The 27298-nt window shown below is 41.1% G+C and overlaps 1 protein-coding gene across 1 annotated transcript in view; it reads left to right on the top strand.

The window, feature by feature from the left end:
• Positions 1-27298, top strand: part of PLAT (plasminogen activator, tissue type) — a 106127-nt gene that overhangs the window by 74563 nt on the left and 4266 nt on the right. The window contains exons 10-13 of the mRNA XM_044082983.1: positions 470-659; positions 15160-15296; positions 17703-17843; positions 20914-21065. Of these exons, the coding sequence (XP_043938918.1) occupies positions 470-659; positions 15160-15296; positions 17703-17843; positions 20914-21065 (620 nt within the window). The remainder of the gene's footprint in view (positions 1-469; positions 660-15159; positions 15297-17702; positions 17844-20913; positions 21066-27298) is intronic.

Here is a 27298-nt window from a genome sequence, read left to right as displayed (position 1 = left end):
ACACATTGACATATATGGACATGCATGTGTGTGTCTTTGCAGAAACAGATACTAAATGCACACAGAGCTTCAGGTTAATTTCTCCAAATGGCAATACCAAGCATATGTACTCATTTCCAACTGGCAGTGCCTTTCTGTTAGAACATTAATCAAATTAGTTTAATGTGTAGGAGTGTCTGCGTGAGTTAAGCAGCAAATATTTTGCAAATGTGATTAATAATGTTATACTTGTGTGAAGATGTATATTGAGGAGTATTATGCCATGCAGATACACATTTTGCAGCAAAAAAACAGCAAATCTGCAGCTTATTTAAAAGTATGAATAGCATAACAGCATATCATTTTTGTAATTATAAGGGTTATTCTGAAATTTGCTGACTTTCCAGTTACAGATCCCAAGCATTTTTTAATTGAAATAAGAATCTAGGATAAGAACAATGACTTTATTTTTTATTTATTTCTTCCTCAGGTACCTGTGGACAGCGCCAACCTAAACTGCATCAGTTCCGAATAAAAGGAGGCCGAAACATAGACATCAGCATGCACCCTTGGCAGGCAGCCATCTATGTATCCCGAATGAGGGGGCAGGCGTTCCTGTGTGGAGGTACCCTGATAAACCCCTGCTGGGTCATCTCAGCTGCTCATTGCTTTGAAAAGGGGTAGGTTACCATAATGGAGCATGACTGAGTTTGCTAGATGTCAAGATTTGCATGATCATAGCTGTTTAATTAGTCACTAATATGTGTTCCCTGCTGCCCTACTGTCAGCCACCCAACCAGAAAGGGTACTATACAGCAGCTTTTTCTTCATCTCCACTGGGGAAGGGAATTATTGTGCCAGATATTCTCACTTTCCCTTTCACCTTGACCCCCCCCCAGCTGACTCTCAGCACCTATTCCAAACTCAGACTGGCAAATACTACACATACAGTCTATATTACACAGTTGATTTTAGTGATGACTCCTCTAGCATTTTATATCAATGAGCAATACAAAGATATAGAAAGTGGTTTCTGAGAGCATAAAACAGACAGTAATCTTACTGTGGTTTTAGCAGTAATAGAGGAAATATTTTCAATGTGACTTGAAATTTATCAGATCCTTTTCTTTCTTATCTTTCAAGTGTTAGCATGCATGGCTCCGTGTAGTTATGTGTACCCCCTTTGTGTGCATTTCAAAGGCCCTTGTTGTGTTCATGGAGCATGTGTGTGAGCAATCTGTGGTCAGAGCTGTGTAATAAGATGAAGAATTCAGCAGCTGCCTGGTCAGTGTACTCTTGCCCAGTTATACTCCTAGGTATTTGCATGCTCTTACTGCTGCATGCTTAGCAGAACTTAAAATGCATCCATTTATGACTCGTACCTACCGGTTTTATTCTCTTTCATATTGCATATCAGCATTAAATCATTCATTCATCTGGCAGTTGTTGCTGTATTACATAAATAGCTCACACCTATCCTACTAAAACTAGATGGAAAAACTTTCTCTTCAAGAGAAACCTTGACGAGTGGATGGGTAACAGAAAATACACCCCTGGGATCACTTCATTGGCTCTGCTTGACAGAGGCTCAGTTAATTAATCAATGGGGCGGCGAAAGCTGACACACTCTGGCTAGGCTTATAAATGCCCTCGGGCAGATAGCCTAGTACCTACTTATGAACCTATAGCCAGAAGACTTAAGATTACAGTAAATATGGCATTTAAGGTGTGAGCTTATGTTTTATGAAGAGACAAAGAGAGAAAGATGAAGGGAATATGATACCCATTTTCTGTTTTCTTTGTTTTCACTATGTAGATAAATGGTTCAAAACTACTAATACTGCAGAATCTTTAACAAATAAAACAAAAAAAAAGATTAGTAATTTGACATAACATTATAACAATTTCAGTTGCATACTTTACAAGAAACATGCATAAGTACAGGTTTGGAAAATGTTACTTTGAAAACATCCATCTAATCTACTAAATGCCTTGAGTGTAAGCTCATGTTTCCTAATAATATTCTGTGTAGCTCAGGGCACACAGGTCATTGTTACTCATTTACATGCACATGGATGAGTGCATATGCATAAACATATGCATAAACACTCATATACACCAAGAGGAAGAAACAGAGACAGAAAACTTGCCCAACTCAATACTTCTAAACATTCATGTTTCTGCCAATCAGTGGTCCTGAACCAGAAAGAGAATCTCATAAAGTTTAAGAAGGGTTAATAATGGGCAATATATAATTCTAGATATGAATAGTCAGAAAGGCATAATGATTCAGATCCAGGCCTCTTACAAAACAGTTTATTATAGCAACTACATTTTAATGTTTTATATTAAATGGAGAAATGTTTTACTTTTAAGATGCTTTTTTGTGGAAGCAGTACATGCCCTCTCGAGTTGTAGCTATTTATCACCCCAACAGACAGACACACACAAACACGCATAAATTTTAAAAAAGCTTCTTTAAAAATGATGTATGTACTTCTGAAATATTCATATGTCCTGGTAATTTCCATTTCCTTTGTTATTCAACTACTGACCAAAGTCACGTATTTTATATGGCAGTAAGAAACTACATTGTCAAAAAGTGCTATCAAAACATGATTCTGTTATGAAGGCTCACCTAATACGTGTCCTATTTAATTTATTAATTTCTTAAGCAGGGAAATACACTGGTGGATCCTTTTCATTGATGACCTGAGCCACAAGGGCAGGGGTAAATCCAGTTTATATACGGACAGTTTTAGAGTGGTCTGTATTTTTTTTTTTTTTTTTGAGGTAACCAGTGATCCTGGAGAAAACCCATTCAGACATGGGGGGATAATGCAAACATACTGCCAGTGACTATGCCTGTCAACTGTACAGAGTTTTGCAAAATATCCTTGATTTTACTCATATTTTCCTGTGTCCCTTATAAGATTTTTGATTTTCTGGTAAATCTGAGAGAATTACAGTCACTCAATAATGCCAGGCATTAATGTTTCATACTTCCTATGCATGTTAATGGCCTTCTGTCACCCCATTATTTTTAGTTCTATACAGAATTCTTGAGCAAAAATATTCAAAGATAAGCTGGAAGTATTTAAACAGAATGAATAGAGAGAGCGCTCTAGTTGCTGTCTTCTTTGTCACCTCTCTTGCTATTCCTTGGTGCACTGTGTAAGCAGATGGACATGCATGCCATGCCCTTGCACAGTGCATCTACACCAAACAGAGGAGCAGAGAAAGATTAAAGTGCTATCATACAAGGACATCATTTAAGAAAAAATAAGCAATTTCTTTTAAATAATGTCATTCTGTAATAGCAATAATTAACTCCTGTGGGTGGGTATCACAGTTTTTACCCGTGGTTGGCTTTATTTAGTCACTCAGGCTTTGCCCTTATGACAAAACCATGCCAGTGGTTGACATCCTGGGATATCAACACCCAGACATGGAACTGTGCTAAAATGCAGGATATTCAGCACATCTCACTGAAGACAAGCATGCTATATATATCAGGGACATGTCACAACTGCCAGTTAACTGCCCATTGGGTAACATAGGAAAGAGGGCCATCTTTCACACTGTGGGCTGGACAGAATAAAGCAACACAGGACCAAGTCAAAACCTAACATAGCTATAAGGGATAACTCTATGGTAAACATACATTTTTCTCATACCATAATCTGATTTTCCTGCCTATAAAAGGATCTTTTACTGTTGCGTGTAAAATAAAGTGTGACTTGGCTGTTTCTCCTTTTGTGTGTCATATCTATGCTGATCTTCTTTCTCACTGCATTTGTCTTCCAGAGTTTTAAACCATTACAGTAAACACTTTTGCACAGTGAAAATGCCACATATTAAGGTGTACACACCCCTGTCTTACTACTGGACCCTTGAGACCACAGGCCTATTGATTCTCTGAGTTACTCAGACCTTTGTTACAAACAGTATAGAAAGTATGTAAACTTTATTTGTATATGTCCTGTAACCCTATAACCCTTTTATATGGCCTCTAACCCCAGGTGTATATTCTATGCCTGTGATAGTCTGTTTTTCTTCTTCCCCCTAAAGCCTCCTCTTGCCTATGTCCTCTCAAGATATTTTTCCTATCTTAGTTTATGTACAAAACTCACTGTACTTTATTAAGAATGTGTATACTGACCACGTATTCTTAATCTTGTTAATTCCTACGCCTTCTCTGATATTTTGCACTTTGTTCTATGTAATTTTTTTTTTTGAGACAGTCTGGTCAATTGTACATTGTAATTTTTTCAGTGTCTCTTGGAGCTTTCTCCTCGGGTCTCTGCTGAAAAAGGGCTATTTTACCCAGTCAGACAAACCTGGTTACCAAATGTCAAACAAAATAAAAATGATAGCTGTATTGTCACAGGCAAGAGTGTAATTCACTATGGAAATAATGTGGAGATTTCTTAATGCTTGCACGTGCACACACACGCAGCATTTACTTGTCATGTGTAGGATGACATCATGGTTAATATGTTATCCTCTTTCTTCTCCATGATGTAATCACTTGCATAATAATTACAAAGTACGGTTGTGTACACTTACCATAAATGTAGATGTTCGAGTGTATTCACTGTTGCAGTCATTACATTTGGGTAATCTGCTGGTAGGTTGCCCTCAGTCGGCCTGAATATCAAAGTCTTGGGTCCTGCGTCAGTTGCTGTCTCTTCTTCCATGACGTCAGGGTATAAAACAGGCAGCTGATGCCATTTTCTTTAGTTTTTCTTGCCCCAGATGTCAGGAGCCCCCCCCCCAAATGGGGAGCAAAAATATATATAATTTTATATATATATATATATACATGCAATTGTAACAACATAAACTTTACCTTCATCTAAAAGCAAATACACCACAAAGTCTGTAGAATATAGTGAAGGAAAGAGAAGCTCCAGAATAAAGGGGGATGGCGGGTGGGTAACCCGGACTGCAACAGTGAATACACTCGAACATCTACATTTATGGTAAGTGTACACAACTGTGCTATGTTCTTCATGTTTCACTGTTGCAGTCATTATATTTGGGTAGAATTCCAAAGCTATGAATGGGAGGTTGGAACTAAATAGCATTAGGAGCGGTTATAAGGCCCTGCAGAACTGCAGTGGCAAAGCCTTCCCTGGACTTAGAGGAGAGAGGCAAATGATAATGCCTTGTAAAAGTATGAACAGAGCTACAAGTAGCAGCTTCTAGAATGTCTTTGGTTGGTACCCCTCTGAGGAAAGCTGCTGAGGTAGATGCAGTCCTGGTGGAATGTGACCTGATTCCCTTGGGCTATTTACCATGACGCAAATAGCAGAAATGAATGCAGTGGCTTATCCACTTTGAAATAGTCTGCTTTGAAATAGACTTTCCCTCTGATCCTGCAGCAAATGCCACGAGTAGCTGCTCAGACTTTCTTAGAGATTTGGTCCTGTTTAAGTAGAATCTTAGTTGTCTGTGTACGTCCAAGGAATGCAGAATCCGTTCCCCCTTGTTCTGCGGATTTGGGTAAAAAGTTGGCAGGTAAATGGTTTGGTTAAGAGCCACCCTGGATACCACCTTAGGTATAAAGGAAGGATTGGTCCTGAGGGACACCTTGTCTGGGTAAAATATAATAAAAGGCTCCACAGCCATGAGGGCCTGTAGTTCTGAAACCCTTCTTGCTGAAGTGATTGCCAGAAGGAAAGCTGTTTTCCAAGATAAAAACTTTATATCTGCAGTAGCTGCTGGTTCAAATGGAGACAGAGTGAGCTTTTCCAGCACAAAGTTGAGGTCCCATGCAGGAGTTGTTGATCTTCTGGGAGGCCTTAAATTTTTGGCCCTTCTAAGATACTGTTTTAGCAGAGGATGAGAAAAGATGGGAGGCTCAGTGTTGTAATGAGCCGAGATGGCAGAGGCATGGATTTTTATTGATGAAAAAGATAGGCCCTTGTCAAGCATCTCTGTCCAGTATTGTAAAATCTGAGGAATATATGGCTTTGCTGTGTCAGCCCCTTGTTATTGGTTCCAAGCACAGAATCTCTTCCATTTAGCAGCATAAGATTTTCTATTACTAGGCCTTCTGGCTTCCAAAATGACATCCATCACAGATTTACTGAGAGGTGTTGTGTGAATAATTACATGATCAGCCATGCTGCCAGGTTCAGAGTTTGGAGCTGATTGTGCAGAATTTGATTGTTCTGCTGAGACAGTAGATGAGGTATTTGAGGCAAGTACCAAGGAGGGAGTTGAAACATATTCCTTAGAATTGGGTACCACTGCTGGCGAGGCCAGTCTGTGGCAATTAGGATCATTTTTGTTTTTTCCTGTCTGACCTTTAGTATGACCTTGGGAAGAAGAGGCAGAAGAGGAAAGGCATAGACTGATAGGTTTTTCCAACTGAAGGATAGGGCATCTACTTTCCATGCTTGTCTGTGATAAGTCCTTGTGCAGAATTTGTCCAGTTAATAGTTCTGGGGAGAGGCAAATAGATCTATGCCCAGGCTCCCCCATTTCTCTGTTATCATGATGAAGACTTGTGGATCCAGTTTCTACTCGTGAGGGTCCATGAGATTTATGCTTAGGTCGTCTGCCAGAGTATTTTGTTTTCCTGGCAGGAATTGAGCTTGAAAATGTACTTGGTAAGTCAAGGCTGTGTCCCACAATGCCATGGCTAGTCAGCAAAGGGGGTAGGAATGTGTGCCCCCTTCCTGCTTGTTTATGTACCACATAACCGTGGTGTTATCTGTCTTTATCAGTAGTTGTTCTGGATGAAGTAAGTCCTTGAAGGCTGTCAGGGCATTCTGAACAGCTAACATCTCTTTCTGGTTGATATGCAGATGCATTTTTTGGGCTCTGTATGCCCTGAATGCATCTCCCTGCCAGGTGGGCCCCCCAAGCATAGTCTGATGCATCTGTAGTTAGGGTTTGGTTGGCAGGGGTAGAGTGAAAGACCGTCCCATGTTCTGGTGACATGTCTCTGCCCACCAAAGAAATTCCTGCTGTAGGCAGGGAATGAAATGAATCATCGTTTCCAGATTGTGACAATGTTGACTCCATAAACTTTTTAGGTACCATTGTAGTTTCCTCATATGCAGTCTTGCATATGGAATTAGTAGAATGCAGGATGCTATGAACCCCAAAGCCTGCAGCATTTGTCTTGCAGATAACTGGGTTTTTGTTGCCATATGTTTGAAGTAAATAGTCAGCTGCCTTTGTTTGTCTGGTGTAAGGTAAGCCATCTGGGCAGTTATATTCAAGCTTGCACCCAGGAATGTAATCTTTTGAGAAGGTACCAGTTGTGATTTATTTTCGTTTATTGTGTACCCTAGACATGTTAGAAGCCTTTTTACAAACACCAGATGTTGTAGAAGAGTATCCTTGTCCTCTGCTTGAATGAGACAGTCGTCCAGATAAGGATAAATTTGTATGCTTCTTTGTCTGCAGAATGCAATTACTGGTGCCAGACACTTTGTAAAGACCCTCGGCACAGTAGATAAGCCAAAGGGCAGTGCAGAGAATTGGTAATGCATAAAACCAGCCTTGAAGCAGAAGTATCTTCTCCACGATTCCCTTATTGGGATATGCAGGTATGCCTCTTTTAAGTCTAGTCACTAGCCAAGTGTTCTTGCCCAGCATGGGCAGAAGCTGTTGCAAAGTCAGCATTTTGGCATGTCCAAGAATGCGATCAAAATCAATAAATCCAGTATTGGGCACCAGGCATTGTCTTTTCTGGGTACCAAGAACAGTCTTGGGTAAAACCCTTGTCCTTTTTCCTAGTTCTGGTACTGGCTGAATAGCCCCCATATCCATGAGGGACGTAACTTGTTTCTGTGCCTCTGCCCATTGATTTTGTGGCAGATCTGGCCAACCGTTTGGAACTGGCAAGGTATGGAAATGAAATCTGTATCCCTGGGATACTATATTTAATACCCACTTGTCTGGGGTTATTAACTGCCAATTTTGTGCATGAAGTGCTAGATTTTCCCCTAAGGGGGCTGCCAAAAGATAAGTGCTTGGTGATGGCAGAGGGAAGTCATTGAGACTGTTTACTGTGGGGTTGTGCTTTGTTTCCTCCAGATTTGGAGGTAGAGGCACCCAATTGCTTTGAACTGTAGGAACCTTGTGATTGGTATCTAGAGCCTTTTGAGCACCTGGATTTGCCCCTGTTGGACACAGGAAAGGACCAATTTTTTGTAGGCTAGTGTCTACTGAATCTTGGTGGCTGCACTTGTAAGAAGTCTTTTACAGTTTGCATAGACTTAGCTTTGTCTTCCATTTTCTTTAAAACCTCTTATGCCTTATTACCAAACAAAGTATCATGCTGTAAAGGGGTATCCAACAATTTAGCTTTAACATGATCAGGCAGATTTTGCTCTTTGAGCCAGGCATGCCTTCTAATCACAGATCCAGTAACTGCAGCCCTGCAGGAGGCCTCCAAGGAATCAAAACCACATTGCAAAGTATGCTTTTCAACCTGTTCTGATGCATGCAATAATTATTGCAATTCTTTATTTTCCACACATTCAGAAATCAACATCATTTTCTGTTTCACTAATCCCATAAGATGCTGTTGATATTTAAGCACATGAAATTGGCAGTTTAAGGCCCTAATTGCCAAAGTTGCAGACGTATAAACCTTCTTTCCCCATCTATCCAGCGCCCTGAAATCTCTATAAGAGGGGGTAGGATTCTTAGTTGTTGAGGCCTTTACACCTTTGGGACCGTGTGAGATAGTTTCAGGGTCAGCAGCAGGATTTTTGAATAAAAATTTGTGGGAGTCAGGAACCCTGTAATATCTGTCTGGCTTGCTAGGAGCTGGTGGTAGGGAATCTAGAGCCATGCTTGATTCCGAAAACACATCATCAACAATGTCTAAAACAGGAGATATGGCCAAAGGCCGATGTTGAGGGAGAAGAAGGAAATCCCTAAGCGTCTTTTTTGATTCTGAGAAATCTTGACTCTCCCAATGAAAATGTTCCCTCAAAGTATGCAAGGTTTCACCAAAAGAATCATCTTCAGGAGGGGAAGCAGATGGAATGGATTCCTCTGCATCCGAATCCTCATAGGGTGGTATAGAAAATTCCTGATCAGAAGAAATAGAAACCTGATCTGAAGATTCATAATCAGTGTCTTGCCTAGGCCTCTTATCAGTGTGTGGGGGGTGGGAGCCCCTGATCAAGGTAATTAAGTCTTCAGCCATTTTGATCATCTATTTCTTGGGCATAGAGGCCTGAGCACGTGGCTCATGCGTCGTTTTTATTTGGCCTTAGGAGTTGCTTTTATCTTTGTTTTTGAATCTGGCGTCAGTTTTATATAGAAATGCTGAGGCCTGAAAACACCCTCAGAAACTAGTGCCTGCTCAGCGGCTCCGGACCCATCCGAGGGAAAGACATCCGCGAGTACAATACATTGAGAATCTTGCAGCATGCCTAACTCCACATGGGTCTCGGTAGAGGCCTGCGACTCGAATGTAGCGGGTATCAGGGGCTGTGAAGGCGCCTCACTGAGTACCGGCAAACCGGCGACTGGCTTAGGAGAAGCTTCGTCGTCGGTTTTGGACCTCGACAGTCTGTCTCTGTCCTTTTCTTTGCGTTTTTTGTGAACTCCAGTAGTCGGATTACTATTTGATGACATTTCAGGGTAGTTAAATCTGTTTCCAAAATATTTAAAAGCAAAGACATACCGACGCTTAATAGTGCATTGGTTGAATCTAGCACAAAACTGACAGCAAAGCACATTATGATCTGGGCCTAGGCAAGGAATACAGTACAAATGTAAATCCTTATGAGGTATTTGCTTCCTACAAGTAATGCAATTATTAACTTTTACTGACATCGGAAAGGAGCAAGAAAAAGTTTCCCCAACGGGGTACTTAGCTTTAATTGAAGACTTTGGTTCTGAAACTCAAATGTGAAAATTTCAGGAGTCGGCCGACCGGCACTTGCGAACTGCTTCTGCTTTGGGCACCGCGTGGCAAGAAAGACTAAAGAAAATGGCATCAGCTGCATTTTTTATACCCCGACGACCTAACGTTATGGAAGAAGAGACAGCAACCGACGCAGGACCCAAGACTTTGATATTCAGGCTGACTGAGGGCAACCTGCCAGCAGATTACCCAAATGTAATGACTGGAACAGTGAAACACAAAGAACATCTTGAGTTCAACAGGTAACAAATAATCATTTGCTAAGTATCACTAGAGTGGTGTGTGTGTTTGAGATTGTGTCTGTATGTGTGCACATGTGCATTTTCCAGGAAAATCATAGAATTTTAGAATGTAAAAGGCAACTGGGCCACGTGACCATTTACACCTGACCAGTACTCACCCTTAGAGCTTACCTCCTTTTTCAAAGAGAGATAATTTGCTTATTATGGGGGGGGTGAATTTATGAATTCCCATCCAATTGTCTAATTCCTTCTTAAAGGAAGATAGTGTGTCACATTACTTGATCTGGAGACAAACTTTGTTCCAGAGAAGAGGTTGTCATTCCATGACAGCTGTCTCTCCATTTTGAATTGTTTATTTGCTAAAGTGGATTCAGATTTCTCATTCTGATGTTCAGTAGACTGCTTGATTTGTGGAGAAATAAGAGGTCTTAGACTGCCAGATCCTTAATGGTGCAGAAGTCCAAAAACAGATCTCCCCTAAGGAGTCTATATTACAGTGAATAAAGGGACAAGGCCTCCAACCTTTTTTGGTAGTTCACGTCCTTTAGGCCTATGATCTTTTTTGTCAGAAAACTTTAGGGTCTCTCCACACCCCATAAGCTGTGGTGGTGCAGCGGTTAACATTGTCACCTGACAGCAAGAGGTTCTCCCGTTTGATTCTCAGCTGGAGCGCCTTCTGTGTGGAGTCTGCATGTCTTCCCCGTGGTCGAGTGACGCTAAAGACATGCAGGTAGGTGCGAGCGTGAATGGGCATGCCTTCATTGAAGGTTGGGCATCGGGCTGGCAACTCGGCAGTGTAAAAATCTACTGCCAATTATGAGCGGACAAGAGTTCCGCTGTGGCGACCCCTAAACGAGAAAAGCCGAAAGTCTTTTGAAGTAAGATACACCCCATAGTGGGAAGTGTATTTGATGATGGGTCTATTAATGCAAAATATAGGTGAGTAAGGACTTCTTTGGGACTGGAGGAAATACCTTTTGCAATCAGCTGTGATAAATAGAAGGATTTCCTGACCACTACTGTAACATGAAGATCAAAGGAGAGGGAATTATATTTCAAAGTCTCTTATAACATCTTTGTTTTGGAGTGGGGCACTTTCTATACTATAAGCTGGGTGGATGGTTTGTTCTTTTGTCAAATGCAACAATATTGCAGTTTTTAGCATTCAAAGTCCATTTTTAGAGTACTAGCTATTATCATTTGATTGTATTACCTGCAGACTCTGTTAACCAGAGTTCCCCATTTTTGATTTGGAGATCAGAAAAGTATATGCCCAACAGCAGAGGTTCCAGCACATATCCCAGTAGTACTCCATTAGTTACTTCCACACTGTCTGTTCTGCTAACCTCACAGTGTGGATTCTGTCCCTCCAACATCTAACTACAGAGGGATCAATTTGGACCTCATTTAGCTTTTGGAAAATGTTGGTATATGGCAAGTGCCTTGGCAAGGTCAATGTATGCTGTACAGTGTGATTACTGTCCACGACTTGAGCTATCCTCTCAAAAAAGAAATTCATCAAATTCATTAAATGGGATCAACCATTAACAAAGCCAAAACACTGGAGGTCTAGTCTTGTAACATTTTTTATGCTATAATTTGTCGGACCTGTTTTGACCCCTTCCGTGGAATTGTAAATGAAGCTCATCAGGCTGATGGATTTGTAATTTGTTTGTGTAGTAGTATCACAACTGATGTCTACCAAACCTCAGGGACAAAGCTAGTTGATAACCTCATCATAGGAAGATAGTAAATTTGTCTTTGGTCTATATATTTAAGCTATTTTCACAGACTGTCTGCTATACTGCTATTAAAATTACAAATGAAGAAAACAAATGGTATGAATATAAATAAAATCAGATAAATTATCCCAATAAGAATTGCAAAACAGAAGCCACTCACTATGTAAAGAAAAAAATGAGTAAAGGCTGCAGAAGAGAAGCAATAATATATACAAAGGCTGAAGACATGAAGAAGGACTTATTTCATTTATAGGTTCATAGGTAGGTACTAGGCTATCTGCCCGAAGGCATTTATAAGTCTAGCCGGAATATACTGGCTTTCGCCCCCTCCTTAGATTAGTTCCCTGTGCCTCTCTCCAGCAGAGCCACTGAAGTGATCCCTGGAGTAAACTTTCTGCTTCCCATCCACTCGTCAAAGTTTCTCTTTGAGAGTGCTAGTGAGGAGCTCTGCCTAATGTAGATTGGAATCTTGTTCCAGAGTATGAGAAGTCTCTGGGACAGGAATCTATCCCTCCAGCACATCCTCTTTATTGTTGTGGTGAAGTTTAGATCCCTAGAGCGTGTGGTTCGAGGGGATATGGTTTTCTTTAGGTGGATCCGTCAATTCTGGGTTGGACATGGCCTTGTATGTCAGGCAGAGATCACCTCTGAGTAGCGGCATGCAACCGAGTACAGCTGGAGTTTCTTCAGTTGAGCTGCATGGGGCATCTGTTTTAGGCCAGTGATCCTCTTGGTGAGGTACTTCTGTGGCCTTTCCAGCTGTTGTAGGTGTCTTGTAAGGTACATCTCAAATGGGGCGTTGTACTCTATGATGGGTCTGATGAGTGATGCATAGAGGGGTACAATGACCTCTTTTGATCTGGATGCAAACCCTTTTGTGATTAGGTGGGCCACATAGAAGGATTTTCTAACCACTTTGGCAATGTGATTATCAAAGGAGAGATTACTATCTACTTGGGTCCCTAGATCCCTTAATACATCTTCCATATTTAGGGGGCTACCACCTATGTGATAGTTTGTGGGTACTTTGTTTTTTCCAAAGGGGATGACTATGCAGTTTTTGGCATTAAGCTTGAGGCCTGGTTTTGACACCAGGTATCTGTCTCAGTGAGACCCTTTTGGAGGATGTCTGTCTCAGCCAGAGAGTCAATTATAGCCCCTAGTTTGCAATCGTCTGCGAACTTGCTCAGCCATAGTACTCCTGTGCTTGTCTGTACCTCTGAGAAGTATATGCCGAAAAGGAGGAGTCTAGGACTGAGCCTTGGGGAATGCCACTTGTAACCGGTTTAGAGTTAGACCTAGCTTCCGCAACTCTTACCATGTGGGTTCTATCTGTGAGCCAGTTGGCAACCCATCTCGTGACGTAGGGGTTTATGTTCAGGCTGGTGAACTGGGGAATGGTGTTGAAGGCCTTTGCAAGGTCTAAGTAGGCTGGGTGGACCACCTTTCCCTCGTCTATAGCCTTGGTAACTGTCTCAAAGACATCCACCAGGTTTAGGAGGCATGATCTGCCCTTAACAAAGCCGAACTGGGTAGGGTCCAGTGTTTGGAGGTTCCCAATGTCTTTGTTATTGAGATCCATGATGATGCACTCCATAGCCTTGCAGACCAAGCTAGTCAAGCTTATAGGGCAATAGTTCCCAGGGTCTGTTGTGGCTCCACCTTTGTGGAGCGGAATAACCGTTGCTGTGTGCCACTCTATAGGCACGTAGCCTGTGGAGAGACTGAGTTTGAACAGTGAGTTTAGGTAAGGGGTTAGTTCATCTTTGAGCTCTTGTAGGACGCATCCTGGGACACTGTCCAGTCCCACTGATGCTGTGTTTTTGGCTTTGGAGAGGGCTGTTTTAACCTGTCTGTGATTTCAGGGGCCCTACATTCTTCTGGTATGGTTATGGGCCCTTTTGGGGGTGAGAGGGGGTGAAGTTTGCACTGAACCTGTCTGCCAGGATGTTGGCGATATTGATCGGTTCAGTGTATTTTGTGCCATTCTGCACTAACTTCGAGCAGATCTGAGAAATGCCACTTAGATTCTTGACATAGCTAAAGAATGCCTTGTGGTTATCTTTGGAGTCCTTGGCAATTTTTCTTTTGAAGCTAGCCTTGGATGATTTTATGAGGGATCATAGTTTCTTGCTGATACTGAGCAGGGATGTCTTCCCTTCTTGGGATTTTACTCTTTTCTGTACTAGTTTCCTCCTCCTATTGTATAGCTTGTTTATGGCAGGGATCCAGCAGACTGGTTTCCTTTTCTTGGAGGAGCGAGTCTTGGTTTTGCTTGGGATAGCACGATCCATGAATTCTTGTAGGTGCCCATAGACTGCATTAGTGAAGGATTTTGCAGTTTGGGCAGCATTATCCTTTAGCATGGGGGCTTTGAAACTTTCCACCTCGGTCTTAAGTAATGTGAAGTTTGCTTTTGAAAAGTTTTTCACGGTGGTTTCTTTGACCAGGGGTGGGGGCAGAATGTGGCTATCCAGAGTGATAAGCTTATGGTCAGATCTAACCAGCGAGGGGTTGACCACACCAGTCGTCCATGTTGGTGATGACCAGGTCCAATATGTTGTCACCTCTGGTGGGGGTGTTGACCAGTTGATCCAAGGTGTTTGAGTTTATAAATTCTAGGAAATGTTGGGCAAGGGAGTTAGTACTTGAGTAGTTCTCTCAGTTAATATTTGGGTAATTGAAATCACCCAATATCAGGGTGTTTGGTAGGACCTTTATGTTTCCCAGTGTTTCCAGAAATGTGGAATGGGGGTCCTAGGACATGATGGATGATCTGTAACAGGCTACAGTTTGAATTGCAGTTTTGCCCATTGTTAGTTGCACAAGAATGTCCACTAGGTACAAGTCTTTCCTTTCAGGAGCAACCCTGGAATACTGTCTAGTTAAATGGCTTATTCAAACTCTCACAGTGCACTTGGAGACTGTGGGAATCAAACCCATGACCACAGAATGAAGCTTGTGATATCTCATAACCTTCTGTGCTAACACAAAAGCCAAAGAAGAAAAAGAGTAGGTAGTCTGACCTTGCACAGCCATCTCAGCCACAATAAATGAAATAGTTACATTATATGAGTGCACAAAATTGTATACAAATTCCACATAAAGGTCTAAAATCTAGATGCCTTAACCACTGTGGGATTTCAGGTCTGGTAAATAAGTAGTGATAATGTTTGAACAGGTTTTGCATGTTTAGTTTACATCATTAGTTAGAATTTTTCACTCCTTTAAAAAAATACTGCATACCCTAAAAATTATTTAATTAATGCTCTTCTCTCACTTTTCTTAGACTTCGACCAGACCAGTTAAAAGTGGTGCTAGGACGGACTTATCGAGTCCAGCCATCTGATGAGGAGCAGAAGTTTGAGGTGGAAGAATACTTCTCACATGAAGCTTTTAACTCAATAACCTTTGACAATGATATCGGTATGAAACACTTCTCTCCCTCTTTAGTCACAACAAACACAATTAAGTGCAAGAGCTTTGTTAGCTTGTACCATCTCTAAATGCACATTTTTTCTTTTTCTTTTTTTGTGGGAGGGAAGGGAGAAAACCAAAATAATTCCGTAATGTTTTGAGGTCTGCAACTGTGGGTAGTATAATGTCTGAAAATAGAACACTGTAAAGAAAAACACACACAAATGATCTTCATGTGGAACTCATTCTACTTGTACATATAACATTTATCCACCAAATGTTTAGTGTTGAGGAGTATTTTTAACACGAGATTTTTTTGCTTTTGGTATTTTAAAGAAATTACTTTGACATTTTTTTTTAATTTAATGAGATTTTATCCCATGCCTTCTTGCCTGCTGAAGTGTGCTTGAGTTAATCTCACCAGATAGCATCCATTGTCTGTTACATGCTGACTCTGGTTCAGATGTGCTGAGACTCGCCAGACCTTTAAGCAGTACGTTCCTTATCACTGAAACAGAGAAGCCTTGTTGATGTTGTGGAAGCAAGTGTATACATGACATCCTACCTACTTGCTCAGGATGCATCATACTTTCAGGGGTTGTGTGCTGTATGGCAGTGGGATAGTACAGGATGGTTGTCTCTCAGTTTTGCAGATTTCTGATTAGTTATCTACAGCATCGTTTACAGAGTCTTTGAGTACCCATCATTATGCTGTGGTTTTAGAGTGAGGATTTTGAGTGGTCAATGTTACTGAATCACATTGCTTTCAGAACCATGATGGACCCCCTATTCTTTAAAACAGTAGTTAGAATGCACTGTACAGGAGGCCAGCATACATGCAAACACATGCATGTGCAATCAACATTAAAACCTCCGTTATAGACAGTAGCATACCAGACTGATTACTTGTCCATTGCCTCCCTCCATTTTGTAATATGCTCCCTCCCCTCATGAAAAGTGTCAACATTTTTCACCTTTAACTCAGAACTAGAAGAAAACATGTCAATTCTTAAGGTTCAGTATAGGCCAAGAGTGGTCAAGCTTCTTGAAAGCCACTAGGTCATAAGCTTGATATGAATCTATGACCCAATGTCCATCTCTCCAGACTCACATGTGTACTAAATAAATGATTATTTGCTGAATGAACCAGTAACTGATACCACCGCCTTCTGACTTCCATGATGAGCTACCAGCCAAATACTGTTTGAACCTGACTGTCACTCATCCATTAGAGTTTAGTTGCTGGATGCCCATATGTTGAGAAGTCTGAACTAATCACTCTCTCTAACTCAGCAAGAAATTTACATCTAGGGTATGTAAAAAAAAAAAAAAAAAAAAAAAATGGTACTAGGAATGTAGCTTGGCACAGCCAGTTAAATTATAATTAGGAGTTCAGACCACCGCATGATGAGCATTTCTGAATGTATGCTATCATAAGAAGGTGCATCAGGTGTGGAGTTGGATGGCATTCATAGGTGGAGTGTGTGGAGTATAGACATGGTAATTATACTTACTTTAGGAATGTAATGTATTTGAATTTTGTAAATTTTATTTTTTGTTGCCGTACTTAATGATTTCTCTCATTTTGTTTCCTTATGTCACTCTTTTATGAGTAGTAACAGCTTATCTTAGCAAGATATGATTTGATAACTTTTGATTACTTAGACGTTATGGAAAAACATTAAGCTCTGGTAAATTTTTCTGATTGTCAAAGAACTACATGATACTGTATCTCCTTCTTTTGATGGTTTATTCACACGACTGCTTTCCTTTGCAGCATTCTGGCTTTAATCCATTAGCATATAAAGTGATTCTGTCCTGTAACCACCCCGTTTGGTCATTGGTCAGCACATGCCAAACGCTACATATTCTCCTTGTGCTCATGCATTGGTGTCTTGTTTCTTAATGGAACCCGGTCTGGGTACTTTTTTATTCAAAATAACACTTTCAGGTCTGTGGCCTCAAAGGTCCTTAAGGCCTGTGAACATTGAAGCCAGACAGTTAACAGTAGAGTATGTTAGTTTCTAGGCTAGGCACATTGCTTTTTAATCATAGCATAGTGCAATGCCATCATCTGAAACATGGAAGAATGGGTTCCATTTTGTTACATTCACAATTTATATTTACCTGTAAGTGGGTTCTAACACAGACTGGGCTATTTCTCAGAATTATGGGATGAAAATTAGGCAATCTGATTGACAAGCAGAAAAACCCATTAAGAACTTGTTTGCTGGACACTCAAAAAATGCTGTTGACTACAGCAGGATGAGGTTCTTAATTTTGTGTAATTTCATCCAAATGACAACAGAGGATACAGCTTGGAAACAGGAACTAGAAAACCGTTTTACAACAGGTAAACTGCTGTGGCACACACTATGTAGGAAGTGATGAATTTGTTTTGTTTCTCTCTTACAGTTTTACTGAAGATTAAGTCAAGCACTGGGAAATGTGCACAGGAAGCATCATCTATTCGAACGGTCTGCCTTCCTGAGAAGGGATTACAGCTTCCAGATTGGACAGATTGTGAAGTGTCAGGATACGGGAAGGAAAAAGAAAGTAAGCCTGCTGACAGTTTTGCCTGGTATTGTTTTAAAATAGTTTGTGCTGTAGTCATGATGCCAGCCTAGAGGACCCCGACGATACTGGTTTGCTTGCCCTGAAGGGAGAATCAGAGTCATCCTTCAAAGATCTAGTAAAATCAGATTTCAGGGTGTCCCATTTGGGCAACAGAGAAAAGACAAGGAAGTTATCTGAAGTAGTGAGTGAGTGTGCGAGTCAATAAGTCAATCAGTCAGTCAGTAAGTGACCTAATTCCTGAAATACTCTGACAGAAGGAGGATTAAGCAGTGTGCACTAGCAAAAGTGGTGGCCAGGTAAAGGCAATGCACGATCTCTCATGCAATGTGTGCTTTGATGACTGGTTTTATTATAGATATCAATACCACACATGGAAATTCCAAGAAAGAAAAAAGTGTAAACTTGATTATTTATTCAACAAGGCTATGGTCAGTCAGTATTGGGAGTATAAGGTATATAAGTCAGTATAAGGGAGATGGAGTAATAGCTTTTAATATTGTTTTTTTATCCCTCGACTTTAAATAGAGGATCAGAGGTTGATTTCTGCATCTTTACTTGTCAAATGAAGTCATATGGCAAATGCACTTAAATTAAACAGGATAATCTTTTTAGCAATATTGATAACATGACTGAGAATTAAGTTTACTTAGCATACAAACATAGACATATCAGTGTGCCAGCAAAAAAAGGACTAGATTCTATGTTGTCTGCCCATTTTTAGTAGCTGGCCTACCCATCCCATTTTCTTCCACATCTTACCTATCTAAAACCATCTTAAACATATCTTTTATGGTGTGTTTCATCTCGTTCTAATAAATCATTCAGTGATCAACCACCTTCTCTGTGAAGTAAAACCTTCAAATATCTGAATTATGTAGTCCCATTGATTTATTTCTGCCATTTTCTTTTGCCTACCTGCATTTTTGACCCTCACTGTACCCCCTTTTCAGTGTGTACACATAACACACCCCACTCTTCCTTCTTTCCACTCCCATACGCATTCCTATTTTTATAGCATAACAGGTCTCCTACTTTAATTATGCTAGCTACTCCCCCTTGCACCTTTTCTGGAAAGCCCTTGAGAACTTTACACAGTGTTGTTTTATGACTGTATTGAGGTCTTGGACAGTACAGAATTACATTTTCCTCAATTGAGTCTTGTAGCCCAGTACCTATTGGTCCTAGACACAGTCCTCTCAATCTGTTTCAAATAGTTCATTCCAGTTATGATTAATGTATGTGGATCATTTCTGTCTGTAGTGCTCTTCCTAGTTCTTAAACCCTCAGGGTTACTTTTCCCAACAGCAGCACCTTACAATTTATGGTATAAATGTTAATACATGCTATTTTCTGCCCATTCGTCTTGCCTTTCAAAGACTAACCCCCATTTTTACAACTACTCTTATCTCCTGCTATCTGTAAAGACACATTTCCTGCCTTGTGCATTATCTGACACTAATATCTCAGGTAAAGCTGACCTCAAATCTAAAAATTGCACTTCCCTTGTCAGTTCTTCTACTGACAGTACCTCACTTAGAACTGCTATCTGTGTTCTCCTAGCCATTTAGTTTTCCATGTGCCTTGTCATTCTAGTCCCACTACCACCACACCCCAACTATATGTGAAGTATCAAATCAAGTTATGGCAGAAATCCAAAAATAGCACACCCACCAGTTTCTCTGATCACCCAGTCATAAAATATAAGGTTCATTTGGTGTGAGTTTATGCTAGTTTGCTTGTCCCATTCATCACTTGACTCCCCCTACAGTAATTTTCACTGGCTTCCCTGCTACAGAGATGAGGTGGCTGACCTTATGTTCCTGCTTACTCCTTTCTCCTCCATTACATATTAGCAGATAGATAAGTACATTATTCACTTCTCAGCACCACTTTAAAAATGATTACTCTCTTCAGGGTACAGATTGTCTTACCACCAATATTGCAATTGCAGTATTTTTCATCAACTTTGTTACAGCACTGAGAAAGAAGGAAAACAAGCGGAACAGGATAACAACTTCAGGTATCTGGGAGGGGTGTTTGAGGTGAAGGGAAATCTGCATCTTTATTTCAAAGCTGAATTAGAGAGGCTTCAGGGGTAGTGTGTGATAGAAAATGCCAAAGAAGCTGAAAAGTAAGGTGTACATAACGGTGTGACCAGTATGGTATAGAAACCTGGGCAGTAAAAGCAGAACAGTTGAGGAAGCTAGAGGTGATGGAAATGAAGTGCCTAAGACATAAGGTAGGAAGCACATTGTAGGACAGACAAAAAAATGAGGACTTCAAAGCAGAAGAAAAAGTAGCTCCAATTGCAGAAAAGGTCAAAAAGAACCGATTACACTATTTCAGGCACATGCACAGGAAAGCAGAAGATAATTTGGTAAAGAAGATTTGGGAGAGACAGGAAGAGGGCAAGAGCATGACAGATTTGCAACATTCAGATATGTTTGTCAAAAAAAGTAGACGAGTGGCACTGAATCAAGAACATTGGCTACAACTGACAACACCTTGTAGAAAAATAGGGCTAGAAAGGGGGGTTGATTAGTTTTTACAGCTCTGCCTTCAGGCATTTTGTGCATATGTTGTTTTGTCTTTTCGGCTTTTCCTGGTAAGGGGTCGCCACAGCAGAACTCCAGTCCGCTAATGATTGGCAGTTGTTTTTTATGGTGTCAAGTTGCCAGCTCGATGCCCAACCTTCAGGGAAGGCACACCCATTCACGCATGTCTTTCGGAGGCCGCTCGACCGCAGGGAGGACATGCAGACTCCACACAGAAGGCACTCCCCGCACACTAGCTGAGAATCAAACGGGAGAACCTCTTGCTGTGAGGCAACAACGCAACCGCTGTACCACCGCGCCTTTGTAGTTTTCTTTAAAGTTTGATTACTGGCTGATGATAATATATTATAATAATATCATATAATGTAATATAATGAGTTCAGTAAACGTTCTACATTTATTACTTGAAACACCTATCTTGTGCTTACATTTTAAGAAATGTTACAGAAAGTTTAATGTATGAATCACAAATTTTTAATCTTTGTATTTTACAGCTTCAATTTACTATTCTGAAAAATTGAAAGAAGCTAGAGTAAAACTGGTCCCCTACACCCATTGTAAAGTTGGGGGAGACCAGTATGGTCCTGCAGTGACAAAAAACATGATCTGTGCAGCAGATATTGAGGGACAGGAGGATGCCTGTAAGGTAAGTACCAGTCATCAGTGATAATAATGCAAGGTGCGTCAAAAGGAATGTTTGTTATTTACAGGTGGAAATCCCAACAACTATGAAAATGATATTTATAACTATGTTTGTGTGATCACCTTAAGTCTATAGAACATTCCATTCACAGATTGTGTTTAAAATGAACATGGTACCAATCATCAAGCACTGCATTTTCGTGCAACTGATTGCAGAAACAGCACCCAATGAATTTACTGCTGTTAACTAGCTAGCTTTAGCTAGAACTAGCCAGTTTTTTAGTTTCAGCACTCAAAACTGTTTCCTTGTGCTCAACACTTCGTCAAAACTCGTAAGGACTAAATAAACTACAAATTACTACAGCACTTGACTTTCCTCACTTGTCAAGAGGAAAACAGTTCTTAGTACTTAAATAAAAGCACTTATCCAGGCATACCCATGGGTCAGCTCCTGGTGTTTTTTCCTGTCCACCTGATGAATCTGGGCATTAGCAATTGCCTCGTACACTGATAACCCTCTCCTCCTACCACCAAACACTACAACCTGTGAGAGTTGCACTTATATAGCCAAACTGGAAGCCAAGCTCTCTCCAGTCAAGACTGGACTAGACAGTCAAGAGGAGAAGGTTAACAGCTGCACCAAACCACACTCAACACATAGTCCTTCAAAACCCACACTACCAAAACCCATACATAGAAACATAAAACACACACCCACATTCACGGAGGCTCTTAATAAAAGTCTGCTCAAGCAAAAGAGACCTCCCAAGCTGAAACGCAGACAACCACCACCCCCCAACACTACCCAAATGACACATAGCCCACAAAATCAGTGTGCCACTCAGCCTATAAGGCAAACCATGTACCCAACACACTAGCCATAGGTGATTCTATAGTCAGGCACAATGATGTCCCACTCACCAGGTTAAACAAGGAGAAAGTTACTGTCAGTTGCCTGTTGGGTGCCAGGATCCGACACATAATGGACGCACTCAGGTCACTCCACAACAAGTACAAATACGACTCTGTCATTGTCCATGTTGGTGTGAATGACCTGAGACATACCTCCCTGGACTGCATGAAAAGAGACATGGAGGAGCTCTCGGATCTTGTAGCCCAGGCAGGTATGACCCTAGCCCCGAGTAGCATCCTGTCATCACCCAGAATGATACCAACAAGTACAAGTACAAGGCCAAAATGATTGACTTCAGCAATTGGCTAAGTTTCTGGTGTCATTCTAAGAGGATCCAGTATCTGTCTGCCTGGGATGACATGGTCGACAGACCACGATGCTTTTCCAAAGATGGCCTGCACCTGTCACCCCTGGGATTCCGGACACTGGTAAATGCTCTTGCCACACCTATAGTGCCTTTTTTAGGCAAGGTTTAAATGCCAAATTCACCACCATAACAGGTACAAGCAAGCAAACTCTGAAGGTAATGTTACTCAATGCTAGAAGTCTAAACCTCAAAATGCACTTACTTGAGGCACTCCTTAAAATGGACAACATCGACATCTGTGCAGTGACAGAGACCTGGTTCAAAGCTCCAGAGAGCACCCCTGCATTACCATACCACACATTTTGGCCACCTAACCTGGACCGAAACACTAAAGGCAGAGGCGTGTCCATATTCATTAAGAATATCCACACCTCCAGGCTAGTTGCTCAATATAATGCATCCGAAATTATCCAAGCGCAACTAACACTGGGCAAGACTGCAATCCAGATTGTAGCTTGTTACAGATCCCCCACCATGCCCCAGGATTCCCACTCTTCATTTCTTAAGATACTGGAAAATATTAAGGTACAACCCAATACCTTAATTATGGGCGATTTCAACTACCCCACCATCACCTGGGAAAACTACTCCTGTACCAACTCATTTGCTCAATGTTTTCTGGAATTTATAAATTCCAACGCTTTGGATCAGCTTGTCCACACCCCCACCAGGGGCAGCAATATCCTGGACCTGGTCATTACCAATATGGGTAACACCAGAGGTCAACTCCTCGCTGGTCAGATCTGACCACCAGCTAATCACCCTAGACATCCATATCTCACTCCCACCACCCATTAAGGAAACCACCATCAAAAACTACTCCAAAGCCAACTTCATGCTTCTTAAGACAGAAGTGGCAAACTTCACGACACCCATGCAGACAGAAAATAGAGATATGACTGCTGAATCTTACACCAATGCACTGTATAAGCACAAACATGAGTGCATGGATCGTGCCATCTCCAGCAGAACCAAGATGCTATCCTCCAAAAAAAGGAAGCCAATCTGGTGGTCCCCTGCCATAAACAAACTCTACAATAGAAGGAAGAAGCTGTTGCAAAAAATAGTAAAATCTCAAGATTAGAGGAACTCCCTGGTCAGCCTCAGCAAGAAGCTGAGATCCCTCATAAAATCCTCCAAAGCCAGTTATGAGAATAAAATCGCCACTGATTCCAAAGACAATCACAAAGCATTCTACAGCTATCTCAATAATCTTAATGGCAACACACAGATCTGCTCTGAGCTACAGCACAATGGCACTAAATATACAGAACCATCCGATATTGCCAACATCCTGGCAGATAGGTTCAGTGCTAACTTTGCCCACTCTCACCCTCCATAGGGCCTATCTTAATACCGGAAGAATGTAAAGCCCCTGTAATCATGGATGAACAAGACCACACTCTCCAAAGCCAGGAACACAGCATCCATGGAACCAGACAACATCCCAGGCTGCGTACTGCACGAAGTGCAGAACAAATTGGCACCCCACCTAAGTACCATGTTCAATCATTGCCTTACCTCAGGCTATGTGCCTACAGAATGGCGCACAGTGACGGTTATCCCACTCCACAAAGGGGGTGCCACCACAGACCCCAGAAACTACCACCCCATTAGCATGACGAGCCTGGACTGCAAGGCCATGGAATGTATCATTTTGGAGCTTATAAACAAAGACATAGGTAACCTCCAAACCCTGGACCCCACTCAGTTTGGATTTGTAAAAGGTAGCTCATGTCTACTAAACCTGATTGACTTCTTTGAAGCAGTCACTAGAGCTGTAGACGAGGGCAGGGTAGTGTACACAGCCTATCTTGACCCCACCAAGGCTTTCGATATCATCCCCTACTCTGGAATTATAGATAAACTCAGTAAACTGGGCATAAATCCCTATGTCATAAGATGGGTGGCCAACTGGCTCACTGACACAACCCACACAGTAAAAGTAGCCGACTCCAAGTCTGACTTCAGACCAGTGAGTACCACAGGGTTCCATTCTGGGTCCTCTCCTGTTCGGCATCTACTTCTTTGAAGTGCAGGCCAAGAGAGAAGGTCTTTGGCTAACAACGTTCGCAGATGACTGCAAACTGGGAGCCATAATAGAACCACCTAATGATGCTGACATTCTACAAAAGGGCCTCACAGAGACAGATGCTTGGTGTCAAAGTCATGGCCTCAAGCTCAATGCCAAGAAGTGCATTGTCATCCTCTTTTGGAAAAACTCGGTATCCATGAGCTACCACATAGGCGGTAGCTCACTAAACACTGAAAGTGTGATAAAGAGACCTTGGGACACAGGTGGACAGTAGTCTCTCCTTTGATAACCATATCACAACAGTAGTCAGGAAATCCTTCTACGTGGCACACCTCATCACAAAAGGGTTCTCCTCTAGAAAAAAGGCAGTCATTGTTCCTCTCTACTCATCCCTCATCAGACTCTTTATAGAGTACAATGCCCTATTTGGCATGTATCTCACAAGACACCTACAACAACTGGAAAGGCCACAGAAATACCTCACTAAGAGGATTACTGGCCTCAAATGGATGCCATATGCAGACCGTCTAAAAACTCCAGCTCTACTCCATCGCATATCGCCTACTCAGAGGCGATCCCTGCCTAACATAAAAAGCTATGTCAAACCCAGAGCTGTTGGACATGCCACACTTAAAGAAATCCCAAACTCTCCGTACCACACGCTCCTGGGACCTAAACCTTGTCACCACGATAAACAGAACATGCTGGTGGGATAGATTCCTGTCCCAGAGACTTCTCATACCCTGGAACAAACTACCCATTCATGTCAAGCAAAGCTCCTCATTGGCTCTCTTTAAGAAAAATCTTGATGACTGGATGGGAAATAGAAAATTCACCCCGGGATCACTTCTGTGGCATTACTCAACAGGGGCACAGGAAAATAATTTTCTTGGGTAGCGAAAGCCAGGGAACCTTTTTGGCTAGGCTTATATGGGCCCCAGGGCTGATAGCCTAGTACCTACCTATGAACAAGTGATCAAGCCCCATTTTATTCATAGTAAGTGGACAATAAACATTAAAAAAAGTTTCAGTTAATTAAGCAAACAAGTATAGTCTCAGTTTTTAATCCATTTAAAAACACCTTAAAACAGTGTTAATGTTGCAGCAGAAAAAAAATCTGTCATTTTTAACCAATAAATAAATTATGATAAGGAAGGGTGTGTCTACGGGACCGAAGCTGCCTGCAGAGGTGTGTGCCATCAATCATTAATTATTTCGAATACAGAGCTGTTGTTATTCATTCAAATGCAGAGCTGTTCTCTGTATGAGGTATGTACTGTCATTCATTCAAATGCAGAGCTGGTGTGTGTGTGTCAGACTTCATATTCTTCAGAAAATACATGAAACACAAAAACTTTTATTCTAGCAATTTTCTAAGTTTATAATATCAGTATTTTTGGGGCTGTATTCCTCCATTATTGGCTTTGTCCAGGTTTTTTGTGCTAAGAGGTTGAGAGCTATGGTGAGAAGTAGAAACTGAATTCTGTATTCCCCCATTACTGACTTTGTCCAAGTTTGTTTGTGCTAAGAAGCTGAAAGCTATGGTGAGAAGTGAATTCACTAAATGATAGCCATTTAAGCTTCAGTCTTCCTGTTGTTTAGGAAACTGCTGATTTGGCACAGTGGTATGTTGCTCATGGTTAGTGCACATGGTCCTCCTGGGTTCAAGACTTGGCAGTGAAACAGATGGTGGTAACAACATTTTATTTTAGCAACTTTCTAAAATTATACAAGCAATGTTTAAAATGTGTCCCTGTTTTTTGGGCTTTTGTCCCCTCCCAATAAATTTTGGCTTTATCCATATTTCTTGTGCTGCAAAGTTGAGAGATACAGTTGAGTGTCGAGTGGATTTTACAAGGAGCGGAGAGCTTTGGGGGAAGAGAAGTTTAGTTTTGCTTATGCAGAGGCTGCTTGCATTGTTAATAGCATAACAGGTTAAATATTTGCTTTTGGTGCAGAAGGCTGTGGGTTCTACTCTGTTTTCATTGTGAGACTGTATTGTTTTAGCAGATGTCTATTGGTGTTTGTGCATTGTGCTATAAAATGTAAAAGTAAAATCCAAATAATCATTGTAAGTAATTTCAGTAGTATGCACATTAGTGTTTATGGTAAATGGGGTGAAATAGCCAGGTAATGGGACATTGGAATGGCTACAGGGGGACTCCGGTGCCATATTTTGGTTGTCTGTTCCTCAGTTTGCGTTTGAAAGCTGGTATCCCACAATTCCATTAAAGTGGGGGGGTTACATAATTATGTATGCAAATTTTATGTTAATCAGTGTACAGATTTGTACCTATTTTTCATGGGCCTTGTCCAGATTTTTGATGTTTCCAGGTTGAGAGGTATGCAACTGACAAACAACCAAACATGTAAAAAATGAGAACAGACTACCTAAACTGCTCGTCTTAGACAAGAAATGTTCCATAAGATTCCTTTGTTCATGTATGCGACCCAAAATGTCTTAAAATGTAATAAACAATTGTTCACATAACCGAAAGAGGGAATTAAGGAAAGCTGACAACTCAGGAATGGCAACTTTACCAAAAATACCTACACTTCCGGTTATGTGCCCCCCCATACCTCCTGCTACTTATATATATATATATATATATGTATATACAAACTGAAATCACACTGCAGTGAAGGAAAGGGTAAATTTCCCAGTCCCAACTATAACGTGATCTCCATTCAAAATAACGAATCCACAAGAGCGAATGCACACTAGCATTCGCTGTTGTGGATTCGTCATTTTAAAAATCAGTGTTATGACACTTTGGGATAGTGCCTTTTGCCCTTCCAAGGTCGCGTAACTGATATAACATTTTGATGGCAAACTGTGTGTGTGTGTGTGTGTGTGTGTGTGTGTGTGTGTGTGTGTATATATATATATATATATATATATATATATACATATACGTTTTA

Source organism: Protopterus annectens, chromosome 9.part0, assembly GCF_019279795.1.
Source record: "Protopterus annectens isolate FY-2018-M chromosome 9.part0, PAN1.0, whole genome shotgun sequence".
In the NCBI taxonomy this organism is placed as follows: Eukaryota; Metazoa; Chordata; order Ceratodontiformes; family Protopteridae; genus Protopterus; species Protopterus annectens.
The sequence above is the reverse complement of the archived record's forward strand: the minus strand, read 5'-3'. Positions and strand labels throughout refer to the sequence as shown.